Source organism: Oryctolagus cuniculus, chromosome 17, assembly GCF_051225735.1.
Source record: "Oryctolagus cuniculus isolate XC-2025 breed Fujian yellow rabbit chromosome 17, ASM5122573v1, whole genome shotgun sequence".
NCBI lineage: Eukaryota > Metazoa > Chordata > Mammalia > Lagomorpha > Leporidae > Oryctolagus > Oryctolagus cuniculus.
This window is the reverse complement of record NC_142883.1, coordinates 38,576,071-38,589,091: the sequence shown is the minus strand read 5'-3', so window position 1 is coordinate 38,589,091 and position 13,021 is coordinate 38,576,071. Positions and strand designations below refer to the sequence as shown.

Genomic DNA, 13,021 nt, shown 5'->3' with positions numbered 1-13,021 from the left:
TGTGTGTGTGGCTGTCTCTCTTTCAAACAAAGATTTAAATCAATTCCCAAGTTCAATCTTAAAGATTCTGACATGAATGGGTTATCAATCATTTCCTGTGGTTTGGTGATAGGTGGATCAAGTTTTGGGAAAGAACTTGGTCAGTGGTTAAAAGCATGATCTACGCTGGTGCCACAGCTCACAAGGCTAATCCTCCACCTGCAGCACCGGCACCCCGGGTTCTAGTCCCTGTTGAGGCACCGGTTCTGTCCTGGTTGCTCTTCTTCCAGTCCAGCTCTCTGCTGTGGCCCGGAAGTGCAGTGGAGGATGGCCCAAGTGCTTGGGTCCCTGCACCTGCATGGGAGACCAGGAGGAAGCACCTGGCTCCTGGCTTCGGATAAGCGCAGCAGCCATTTGAGGGGTGAACCAATGGAAGGAAGACCTTTCTCTCTGTCTAACTCTGCCTGTCAAAAACAAACAAAAACAAATAAAAGCATGGTTTATAGTTGATACAAGTCTAACCTGGGAGCTCAGTCATACCCTTTCCATGCTGTGCAGTCCTGTTAAGTTGCTGAACCTTCCTGAACCCTGTTTTACATTTCTACACTATTGCTTGGCTAGGATTAAATAGACAATGTGTAGCAAGCACTCAGCCTATGAGCCTAAAATATGTTAGCACTTGTTATTGAGAAAGCTTGATTTATTATACATGTGCACCACAGAGCACTCTGCTTAATGGGCTCCATTGGAGTGATCAATTTCCTAGAGCAGGTGCACTATGATTTGACTCATGAAACAGTCATGTTTTCCACGTGCCGCAGCAGTGCCTGTGGCGTGGAGTGGAGTGACTCTGCGGTTAACCCCCCTAGGTCTCCCAATTTCCTCCTTTCTTCCTTTTTTTTTTTTTCTTCTTAACCAGTGATTGTAATTTGCCAGAAAAACAAAACAAACTCCACTTCAGTTTGCTTTTCCAATGAGCATCTTTATTAGCTTCCACTACCTGCTGGTCAGGCTGGAGGCTTCAGCACCTCCTCTGCCTACAGCAAGCTGATGGCTCTGCTCAGCTGTAGTCTGTCACAGTGTGAGCCAAGGGGAGCAGACGAGGGGCCAAAGTGCCCTGGGATCACGCGGAGCTAGCAGTCACAAACAGCGTGACAACAAAAATAAATTACAAAAATTAAATAGTATAAATAAATTCATATATAAATTAAGAGGGTCCCAGAGTATGACTGTTCGGCAGCCGCAAGCCCATAAGAGAGGTAGCTGTGGAGGTTGTGGGGTGTTTCCGGGGCCATCCAGGGTCACCGGGTTCCTTGCAGCTTCCGGCCTCTTAGGAATTCAGTTCCAGGTCATTGATGTAGCCCTGGACCCAGGCCTCACTGATGTCAGCGCACACCTGCCGGCCTCTCTTGGTTAGGAAACTGTGGAGAGAGATGGAGGATAACACGGTGAGGAATCCGGCAGGCAGGTGCTGGGCCCGCACCCTCTGTCCTGGGCCACTCAGGGATCCTCTGCTTCTCTCTGTCTAGACAGCATCTCTTACTAACCCAGGGGGGTCCCTAGAGGCCACTGCTTCCTCCTCCATCCCATCCCTTCCCTCAGGCTGGGGCAGCCACCCACTCCCCACCCCACCCCTGCTCCTTACTCTGCACCTACCTCCCAGGTCAGGCCACACCACAGGCTGGGCTTTTCCGGGATGGCCCCATGGCCTGGCTCTTGCCTTGGGGGCAGCCCCAGGGCAGACTCCCTTCCTCCCCAGAGGTGGGCAGGGGAATTGGCACTTACATGACGCCTGGCTTGGAGCACTGGCTGCTGGTCTCAAAATAGTCGGCTATGAATTTGTAGGGGATCTGGCGGGAGATGTAGGAGAAGCAGCAGGCGGTCGGGGTGTCGGCACCAACTGCAGAGCAAGGGAGGGGGTGAGGCTGAGTCACGGCTTGCTGACCTCTGACCCCCAGCCCCCGCCAGGGTGAGGACAGCAGCCTTGCTCAGGGTTGGGGCTAGGTGCCCAGGGCACTGGGGAAGACAATTTTGCATAAAAAGTCCCTGTCTTTACCTTCATTTTTGTATTCTCCCCTCTCTGTGCCATTCAGATATCTAATCAATCTATTTTCTTATCCCATCTTTCCTTGGAAGTTTGGTTCAGGAAGAGAAGCCCGAGGGGTCTGTCATGGGACAGTGGCAGGCAGAGCTCCTGGGGAGACCCAGGGCTGGCTGGTGCATGAACGATAGCACCAGGAAGCCACCAGACCTGGCTTCTGCGCTGGGCTCCTGCCTCTTGCAGGAGCCCATTTTCTCCTGCTCTGTGCTAGGGACCGTGACTCTCCTAGTCCCACCCCAACTCTCAGATCTGGGGACAGGGCAAGCTAAGAAGAAAATCAAAGTCTTGAAGCGAAATACCAAGATGTTTTGCATCCCTTCTAAAAAAAATTCTCTTTTCTCTCTTAGAGGCCACAAGAGTTTGATGTGGTCTGAGCGTGGCCGGAGAGGGGGACGCCCACCCCAGCAGATGAACTCACGTGGTATGGAGAAGACCTGGGTGCTGAGAGCCATGGCGCACAGGAGGACGGCGAGGGCAACCCCGGAGACCTTCATGGTGCCGAGCAGGTGACGAGGTGAGTTCGGGGGTGAGCAGGACAAAGAGTGCTCGGGGTACTTGCGGCTGCCTGCGTCCCTCTGGCCTCTGAAGCCATGTCCCCTTCTCTTTATAGGCAGTCCTTGCGGATGGGGAAATGGAATCTGGGGGTGAAGGGGAAATTTTTAAGCATAGCAGTGTTGTCACGCTGGGAGTTGCGCAACTCAGGGTCTCAGGCGACCACAGGGGTTCAGGATATCCAAGAATAGCATCTCGGGGCTGTAAGTCTCAGCTCTCAACTCATGACTTGCTCTGGCTTCTTGGGGAGGCAGTTTCCCCTGTGAGCCCGAGAAGGGGTATGTGCCAACCCAAGGCTATTCTTAGCTGCTCGCTTCTCCGAACAATTGGTTAGGAACGAACGCTCCCGCGCTGTCCCTTCCCCCAGAACTGAAACTCCGGGCTGCCTCAGCCAACCTAACCGCATGGAAGGGGTAGCTGGGGAGTGACACTGGCTCCCCTCTCCCCAGGCGGGGGACCTGAGGACGGAGTCCCTGGCTGGAGGAAGAGGAAGCTGAGGTCACTCTCAGTCACCTGTCCATTCATCAAATAGTCACGGAGTGACTAGGACCCTGGTTAAGCACTAGCTGAGGATCTAGGGAGACTTGAGATGTGGGTGTGAACATGTCAGAAGCTTGCAGATGGGCCTAGAGAAAGCATTTCTAGGAAAGAGTTCGGTGGAAACAACCCAAATATGGAGACATCTTCAAACACAAAGCTTTCTGAGTCAGCTTCATTTAGAGCTAAAAGACAGAGACCCAAACTCTCCTCTATCAGGAAATGTAAGGCCAAATGTGTTATATCGCCTGAAAGGTTGATTTATTAAAGCCCTTAAAGTGAATGAATGGCATAAGTACACTCATAACCAGTGGTAAAAAAGGAAGATAAATCGTACAAGACGGATTGTGCAAATACATACACACATGTACAGTCACGCATTGCTTAATGACAGGGGTCTGTTCTTTTCTTCCTTCTTTCTTTCTTTCTTTCTTTCTTTCTTTCTTTCTTTCTTTCTCTCTTTCTTTCTCTCTTTCTTTCTCTCTTTCTTTCTCTCTTTCTTTCTCTCTTTCTTTCTCTCTTTCTTTCTCTCTTTCTTTCTCTCTTTCTTTCTTTTTTGACAGGCAGAGTAGACAGTGAGAGAGAAAGACAGAGAGAAAGGTCTTCCTTTGCCGTTGGTTCACCCTCCAATGGCCGCCGCGGCCAGGTGCTTCTCCTGGTCTCCCATGGGGTGCAGGGCCCAAGCACTTGGGCCATCCTCCACTGCACTTCCCTGGCCACAGCAGAGAGCTGGCCTGGAAGAGGGGCAACCGGGACATAATCCGGCGCCCTGACCGGGACTAGAACCCGGTGTGCTGGCGCCGCAAGGCGGAGGATTAGCCTAGTGAGCCATGGTGCCGGCCAGGGGTCTAAGAATGTGTTGGTAGGCAAATTGTCATGGTGTGGGCATCCTGGCATGTGTTGGCACACACCAAAAGGGCCACCACGTCACCAAGTGGTGTAGGCTGTGGGACCATCATCTATTTCATCATGGACAAAAACCTCATTATGTAGCAAATGACTGTATTTATACGAACTATGCTTTTCCATACCAACCCTAGGTGTGAAAAAAATAAAAAGCACTGGAAAGAAATGCCCTAAAGAATTAATGGCGTTTACATCTGTGTGATAGGTCTGTGGATGATTAACTTTTTTTTCTGATTTTTCTCCTTTTAGTTAGTGAGACTATTAAAGATTTATTTATTCATTCATCTGTGTATTTGAAAGGAAGAATGACAGAGACAGACAGACAAAGAGATAGAGATTCCATCCACTGGTTCCCTCCCAAATGGCAATGGCTGTGCCAGGCTGATGCCAGGAACTCAGAACTCCATCCAGGTCTCCCACAGGGGTGGCAGGAACCCAAGCACTTGGGCCATCTTCTGCTGCTTTCCCAGGTGCATCGGCAGGGAGCTGGATGGAAAGCAGAGTAGCTGAAGTGAGACTGTCAACTTCATGGAGAGCCCACAGATGCATGAGCAAACTTTGTTATAAAACACTTACAAAAGCATGAGTTGTGAAGTACATGCTGTCAGTTGTTTAAAGAAATTTTAAAAACAATTTGTATTCATTTGTGAGGAAGAGTGAGCTCTCATCTGGTAGTTCACTCCCCAGATACCCAAAACAACTGGAGCCAAGCCAGGCCCCAGAAACTCAATCCAGGTCTCCCATAAGGGCGATAAGAACCCAACTGTTGGAGCCATCACTGCTGCCGCCCAGGTCTGCATTATTAGCAGGAGTCAGAGCTGGGAGTCCAACCCAGGCCTCCCACATAGGAAGTGGGCTTCCTAACTGCTAGGCCAAACGTCTACCCCGAAAGAATTTTTTGTTAAATAAATTTACTTATTTATTTAAATGCAGATATGCTAAGGTTTCTGCCCAATGGTCTTTTCTAGAATGGAGTCATGGTGTCTCATTTCTCTGAATAAGTCTAAGGATCCTATATGATACTGACATGAATAATGCCAAACTTGAAGTAGGTTTTTTTTTTCCTTTTTATTTATTTGAAAGAGTTACAGAGAGGTAGAGACAGAGAGAGAGGTCTTCTATCTGCTGGTTCACTCCCCAGATGGCTGCAATGGCCGGAGCTGAGCCAATCCAAAGCAAGGAGCCAGGAGCTTCTTCCAGGTCTCCCACGTGGGTGTAGGGGCCCAAGGACTTGGGCCATCTTCTACTGCTTTCCCAGGCCATAGCAGAGAGCTGGATCAGAAGAGGAGCAGCCGGGACTAGAACCGGTGCCCATAAGGGATGCCGGCACTGCAAGTGGCAGCTTTACCAGCTACGTCACAGTGCCTGTCCCTAGATTGAGAGTTTAAAAAACAGTTCTGTTCCTTATTGTTTTATGATTTTATCATTAATAAGCATCTACCACATTTTGTAATGAGAGGTAGATATAGTTCTTTTTAATGGCTTGGTCCTCTAGATGTCCCCAGTCTGTAGGCAGGTCACCCCAACAATCCACAGAAAGTGCTGGGAATCCTTTGAGACAAGAAATGAAAGCTCAGCACATGGTGGGGAGGGAAGCCTTGCACCAGAGACTGGGGAAGACCACATGGAAGGCATTGGGCTTTGGCTGGGTCTTGCACACTACACAGGACTTGAACATACATGGTTGGGCTGAGAGGTGAGGGTCCAGTGGATGACTGTGGGGTCAGAGGGAAGGGAGAGGAGCTCTGTGGAGCTACTGAGCATTATGGATATCCGTTTGGATGATGATGCTAAGTTGGGGCCAAATTTGGAGTTGATTATTAGATACTGGGGAGCGTGGAGGGCATGAGATGCCAGCAAAGCAAGACCCTGCTGGAATTCTGCCCCTCCCTGGTGCCTGTAGAGGAGTTACTTCTTCTAAAACCCAGGCTTCCATCCTGTCCTTAGGATGGCTGATGCGAGCCATGAGGGAGGCAAAGCAGAGGCAAGACCAGGGCAGTCTCACTGGGCCTTTGACTTCCAAACGTCTTCCCATATTGCTGTGGATTCCAAAGAAGGGAGTCTACCACTTGTTTTATTCAAAAGTCTGCATTACAGATGATGCCACCTTCTCTCCATCCCTCAGTGGGTACCCCAAGTTGCATGACCTCACTTTTGGGGCAACCCCCTTCACACTTGTGATTCAGTTGTTGAGAGTTGGCTTCTATGAGCAGGGGAGAATAGAAACAGGAAGTGGAAACTGCTGACTCGGTCCAGTCACTTTTCTAGTAGTGGCCCCCATGAATATGGGGCTTGCCCAATGAGTTTAGCTAGCTATGCAATTGAATTGTCTGTGTCATTTTCTCTTTAAAAATGTTGACCATGTCCTGTTGATTTTAAACCAAATTCAAAGTCTTGTGGTTGATTTGAACCAAATCCTAGCACATGATGGTTATAACGTGATGAATCTCGACACACTCTCTATTTCTTAAAATTTTGCTCATTTTAACAGAGATGATTTATTGCATATGTAATTATATCTTAGTGTTTATGTATTTGTAAGACTTTTGGTATCAGTGTCAAAACCAGGAGCTAGCCCTCCACCATGTGCTTATACTTGGATTGGAAAATAGCATGCTTATAATATGTGCTTGATTTGCATATACTTGGTGAATAATGTAAGGGTGCCTTGGAATGGTTGCACTGCAGGTGCCTGGGATTTGTCCTAGGTGGTGAGTCGGTGTTCCCAAGGGAAATGACTCACCTGGAGTCACACAGATGGAATTGTTTCACACTACTTATCAGCTTTTCTCCAACTGCAACTACAATGCCTGGCACTTAGTGAGGCTTAAAAACTATTTGGCGATTTGACCAACAATGTGTGTTGCACCTCAAGTTGCCCTGTGGTGTTAGAATACTAATGGGGAGGGGAGGACCAGAAAGGCCATGGTGTCAAGGTCTTGACCTTGGAGGGACCACCCAGCACCCACCTAGGTGGTGCTGGCTGGAAGCATCCAGCAGTCAATGTCATGGACCCTGTAGCACAGAGGGCCTTGAGATGTGTTTTAGATGTTTATGGCCTCTCAGAAGCCCTGCCTTGGTCTGGCAGAGGAGCCTGGTTGGACAACCATCTGCCATTGCCACTGCCACTACCACCGCCGCCCTGGACTGCTCTGCTTGCTGCCGCCTCGTGTGCCCAGCCCCCTGGCTCTGGCCCCGCTGCGCTGGTTTCCTTCCCATTGCTGGCACTGGGGCTCTGCTTCCCCAGGATCAACATCACCTCTGTCCTTTGACGCTAGTGGCCCTGTGGGAGAGTTCTCGGGTAACGACACCCTTGTCTGGCCTACGCTTAGCTTCCTTTGCCTGGGTAATGGGCCTCACAGCTGGGTGGCCCCATCTTTTATGGCGGCAGGAACAACATCCTGGAGTCCCCCGGAGAGCCGAGGTCTCCTGGGTGCAGCCCTTTCTGTGTGCAGCCTGCCCCTGAGTTCTTCTGGCATCTGCTCTGCCCATCTCTGTGGCCAGTGGATCAAGGCGCACGTCCTGGTAGAGGACTCATCTCCAACCCCTCCCTCTCCCTGCTGCATTCTCTGCCCAGCCGAAAGGGCCCTTCCTGTGAGCCTCAGCCCTCGTCTGCATTTATTCAGTCAGCGGCTCTAGTCCATCCTGGAAATTAAGTGCATCAGCCTCTCCCAGTTCCCACTCTGCGTCCAAGGTCAGCATGTTTCTCGCCATGACCTGTAAGAGTATCCCAGCCCTGTGTTTCCCCCCTGTCTTGCCTCTCGGAATCGATCCCACCATGCAGCATCCAGTGTGATTTTGCGAAAGCTCAGATCCATTCCAGTTCAGTGCTCTTCACACCACTGCGCTGCCTCCAGCATTCGGTGGAAGCTTCTCCTCTGTGACCCAAGCCCTGCCTGCCTCTTTGGGCCTCGTGGTTTGCCACATTCCCTCCAACTTCCCGGAACCCAGGACTCAGCCCCTCGGAGCCACCTGCAGTTCCTTAAAAATGCAGGTCCCTGCCCTGCTTTGAATGAATGAAATGGGGACACGGCAAAGCCAATTCCTGTTTTGCAAACCATGAGGCAGAGTCAAACACTAACAGCACGGCCACAGCCCGTGACCAGTGCGAGGATTAGTATTTAGAACAGATCGGGAAAGCCCGCTGTTAGATTCCCTGCATTTTCTAAGAAAAACGGAGAAATCCATGGATCCTGCCATTGAAGGACATGCAGAATGCATGATTACAAAGCTTTGCCTGAGAGGTTTTCACATATGCGTGTAGCAAAGCTCATTTCCCTCTTCTCCAGCCAGATCGCCTTGGATTTCTTTCTAAATCTGTGTGTAGCCGCTGTGTGTTTGCCTACCATCATTTTCCTGACGCCCCAGGGCAGATACCTTCATAATCCCAGCATGGATCAAAGGGCACACACTGCCTGTGGAGACAGTGGGACTAAGACTTTCCTGGAAAGATTTCCCTACAGCTGGGAGATGATCCTGCCCATCCCTAGGCTCCCAGATTCTTGGTTTCTACCCCTAATGTGTCGCTGACTTTATCCCACCTTGCAGATGGTTACTTCTGCCACCATCAACACCATCACCAGACCGACAACTCCCTGAGGGCAGAGCTGGGCCTTCATTCAGCTCTGTCTGCCTTGATACACAGCAGATGACTAGCAAATCAACTTGCATGACAATGCAGTGCACAAGGGAGTTTGTGCGAATCCAGGGAATGTAAGCCTCTTTCCCTGAAGGCTAGGCCCCTGATGCATGAAGATGAAACCACACCAACCGGGGGAGACCGTGAGAGGTTCTGGCATACGTGAGGCGTTAGAGCTGGGCAGGGCTTCTGATGAACACAAGGCTGGGACACACCACAGGCTTCAATGACTCACTTTGTCCATAACCTGGATAAACTCATTGCTAGGTATCCAATCCCTTTTTTTTTTTTTTTACAGGCAGAGTAGACAGAGAGAGAGAGAGAGAAAGGTCTTCCTTTTGCGGTTGGTTCACCCTCCAATGGCCGCCGTGGCCGGCGCACCACACTGATCCGATGGCAGGAGCCAGGAGCCAGGTGCTTCTCCTGATCTCCCATGGGGTGCAGGACCCAAGCACTTGGGCCATCCTCCACTGCCTTCCCGGGCCACAGCAGAGAGCTGGACCGGAAGAGGAGCAACCGGGACAGAACCTGGTGTGCCGGCGCCGCTAGGTGGAGGATCAGCCTATTGAGCCGCGGCACCGGACCAATCCCATTTTTATAGGAGAGGAGTCTTTTATGTGGATCTTCCAAACTTGATTCTTACTGATTTCTCTTTCTCTCTCTTTTTTTTAAAGATTTAATTAATTTATTTGACAGGTAGAGTTACAGACAGTGAGAGAAAAAGAGACAGAGAGGTCTTCCTTCCATTGGTTCACCCCCCAAATGGCCGCTACAGCCGGCGCTGCGCCAATCTGAAGTCAGGAGCCAGGTGCTTCTTCCTGGTCTCCCATGCGGGTGCAGGCACCCAAGCACTTGGGCCATCCTCCACTGCCCTCCCGGGCTATAGCAGAGAGCTGACTGGAAGAGGAGCAACCGGGACTAGAACCTCGTGCCCATATGGGATGCCGGCGCAGGAGGAGGATTAACCAAGTGAACCATGGTGCCGACCCCTCTTTCTTTCTCTCTCCTTTCCTTCTTTCCTTCCTTTCTCCTTCTTAAAGGTTTATTTATCTATTTGAAAGATAGAGAAAAAGAGAGGGGGGGAGGGAGGGAGGAAGGGAGATCATCCATCCATTGGTTCCCTCCCCAAATGCCTGCAACAGCTGGGGTTGAGTCAGGTCAAAGCTAGGAGCTTCAATCCCAGTCTCCCACGTGGGTGGCAAGAACCCAAGTACTTGAGACATCACTGCTGTTTCCCAGGTGCATTAGCAGGAAACCGGATTGGAAGTGGAGCAGCCAGGACTTAAAGCAGGCACCCTCGTATCGGATGCAGGTGCCCCAAGAGGTGGCTTAACCCACTGTACCACAATGTTCACCCCTCCTACTGATTTCTTTTTCCTGCTCTCTTCTTGCCCAAGAAAGTACCTTGAAATCTTCATTTCTTTTCCATTGCGGCTTGTTCTAGGGCAGAGTAACCCACACCCTCTCCTTCCTGAAGGAGGTCCTAGTCCAGTGTGCCTTTGTGGTCAGTGTTTTCTCTGTGCTTGTACTCTGACGTTCTGCAGACCACAGCATGGGAAGAGAATGGACTTCGGTGTGAGAGGAGTCTCAGTTCAGATCTTGGCGCCGCCACTCGCTGCCTTGAGCTCACATCAGTGACCTGCTCTGGCATCCCCACACTCCTGCTCAGGGCTAGGGCAGGGTTAGATAGAGTGTGTGTAAGGCGTCTTGTTCAGCACCTGGCACGTGTGAAATGTTCAACAGGGAGCTAGAATGTTCCTGAGTCGCTGTGCTGGGTCCCCTGTGCATCCAAGGCTGGGCCATTAATGCCCAAGGGAACTGCAAGGCACTAATGCCACCCAGCCCAGCGGAAGGCACAGCAATGAGACGTGGGAGTCCTGCCTCCTCCTCCTTACTGGGGCCAGGCCTAAGGCCAACCTGGAAAGAATAAAATGAAACCTCCAGTGCCTTGGAGAGCAGCATGGTTCTTGTCTACAAGTCCTTCTAAAAGGTGTGAATGTGTCACTCTTCCTTTCCGGCTGCATCTCTGTCCCCAGTCTGGCCACTGCCTTTGGTGTACCACTTCCCCCATGAGGTACAGCCCACTTCTCCCCTCCGCCTCCCTCCTCTTCCTCCGTGATGACACCTCGCTGGTGGCAAGAAGCTGCAAGGAGCTCCTCACTCTCGGCTAGTTCCAGTTTCCTCATTGGCACCATGACATCACGTCTGCCGTGGAAATTCCACTCATCCTCCCATGCCACCATCGCAGTTCTTGGCCTCAGAGTTCCTATAAAGAGGGACTCCCGCCTCGGTAGCAGCACAGAACGCGGCCAGGTTCTGAAGCTCCTGGGCTCTGCAGCCTCTGCCCTGAGAAAGGCCCTCCTCCAGCCAGACCATGAAGCTCGGCGTGACCGTCCTCTCTGTCGCCCTGCTGGTGGCCGCCCTCTGCCCTCCCGCACACTCTGCGCCAAGTAAGTCTGCCCCTCAACTGCCTCTCTCGGAATTCAAGTGTAGAAAGAAGCCCACTTTCCTTGCTGGGGCTGGCTCGACAGTGGGATCTGGGGAGAGGAGTCTCAAGAAGCCTGCTGCTGGGTGTAGCATCTGGTAGGCGTTCAGCAATATTCAGGTTCCTGTTGCCTTAAGAATTAGCAGCAGAGGAGGGGAAGTGTGGGCTAGAAGTCGGGCTAGTGCAGTGAGCCTTCCCCTGAAGCAAGTCCCTGTCCCTCTCTGCCTGTCTCCCCCATGCTGTGACGAGAGTGCCGTGTGTTCTGAGTTCAGTTCCAATCTTCTAGAATTCTTTCTTGTCCTTTATCCAGACTGAGGCTCCTATCAGGGTGAGTGGGAATGGACACGGGGGCTCACACTTGGGGCCCCCCAGGGATGCTCAGGGAGCATTTACGACTTCATAGAGTTAGACCTCACGCTGGCCTCTCCTTCCAGTGGGCTCGGACCCCCCCACCGCCTGCTGCTTCTCGTACACCCTGCGGCAGCTTCCTCGTCACTTCGTGATAGATTACTTCGAGACCAGCAGCCTCTGCTCCCAGCCAGCTGTGGTGTGAGTATCACCCCCGGACCATTCCAGAAGGGGCAGGGGGGATTGAGCAGTTCTCAGGGCTCAAGTCTGCCCCGACAGCAGTGAGGATTTAGGTTACGAGGTCACTCTGTGAGTCCTGAAGGTGGCTGCATGAGAGCGGTAGGACAAGAAGGGGGTTCTTGGGAAGGAAGTGATGCAGAGGCCGGGAAACCAGAGAGAGGCAAACTGGTCACTGAGATGTGAGCCATCTCCTGCATGTGGGAGTCATCGCTGGGGATGGTAGGGAATGGAGAGACACATCCATATGTATTCAAACCCATCAGTTCTAATCAGGACATCCCCTGGGGTCACAGTTAAAGCCAGTGGGTGGGCGTTCCATGGAATCTGGTCTTAGCACCCACCCAGGAAGGATCCCATCATTCCAGCTGCCCAACAAGAACCATGGTCAAGCAGAGGGCCAAGCCAACTGCTAGGTGAGGGCTAGCAGCAGGTGTCCTCGAGGGGCCCATGAGATTCTCACCTGTCTACTCCTTATTCTACAGATTCCAGACCAAAAAGGGCAGGCAAGTCTGTGCCAACCCTAGCGAGTCCTGGGTCCAGGAGTACGTGGATGACTTGGAACTGAACTGAGCCGCTCCAGGCTGGAAGTCTTCAGGGCAGCGCACCTGAGCCAGGACGCTTCTCAGTGAGACGCACCTGCTCCCTGTTCATGGCTCCTCTCGGGAGTCCCCGGCCCGCCTCTTAATTTAATCTATATTATGTGCTGTACTATGGTATTTGGTGGTCTTCCACTAGCTACGTCTGTTTTGTCAAAGGACATGTGTCCCCTATGGGGATGGTCCACCACTGTTTCTCTGCTGTTGCGGATCCATGGAAAAGTTGATTCTATGTATTCTCATAATAAAACTTGAAAACATGGACACAGTTTCTTTGTGATTTTAATTTGATTTGGGGTGAAGGGAATTACCTGGTTTGATTTGTAGGAATATATCCCAAAATATTAAGCAGAAATGATAGAACTCTTTTAAAAAAAAAGATTTATTTTATTTGAAACAGAGAGGGAGATACAGGGATCTTCCATCTTCTGCTTCACTTTTCAAATGGCCACAATGGCCAGGGATGGACCAAGCCAAGGCCAGGAGCCAGGAACTCCACCAGAGTCTCCCATGCAGGTGGCAGCACTTGGGCCCTTTTCCACTGCTTTCCCAGGTGCATCAGCAGAGATCTGGATTGAACGTGGAGCAGCCAGCACTCAAACCAGCACTCTAATTTGGGATGCCACTATGGCAGTGGC

The 13,021-nt window shown here is 51.3% G+C and overlaps 2 protein-coding genes across 4 annotated transcripts; one reads left to right on the top strand and one right to left on the bottom strand.

Annotated features, from left to right (window-relative positions):
• Positions 1 to 940: 940 nt before the first annotated feature.
• On the bottom strand, positions 941 to 2,634 carry LOC100348776 (C-C motif chemokine 3-like 1). Its single transcript, XM_002719246.6, has 3 exons — positions 2,499 to 2,634; positions 1,765 to 1,879; positions 941 to 1,400 (listed from the first exon to the last, which is right to left on the bottom strand). The coding sequence occupies exons 1-3, from the start codon at positions 2,572 to 2,574 to the stop codon at positions 1,310 to 1,312; spliced, it is 282 nt and encodes a 93-aa protein (XP_002719292.1). The 5' UTR covers positions 2,575 to 2,634; the 3' UTR covers positions 941 to 1,309.
• On the top strand, positions 2,456 to 12,648 carry CCL4 (chemokine (C-C motif) ligand 4). 3 transcript variants are annotated; one of them, XM_089316602.1, is made up of 4 exons: positions 2,456 to 2,594; positions 10,159 to 11,164; positions 11,634 to 11,748; positions 12,270 to 12,647. In XM_089316602.1, the coding sequence occupies exons 2-4, from the start codon at positions 11,089 to 11,091 to the stop codon at positions 12,355 to 12,357; spliced, it is 279 nt and encodes a 92-aa protein (XP_089172728.1). In that variant the 5' UTR covers positions 2,456 to 2,594; positions 10,159 to 11,088; the 3' UTR covers positions 12,358 to 12,647.
• Positions 12,649 to 13,021: the final 373 nt, after the last annotated feature.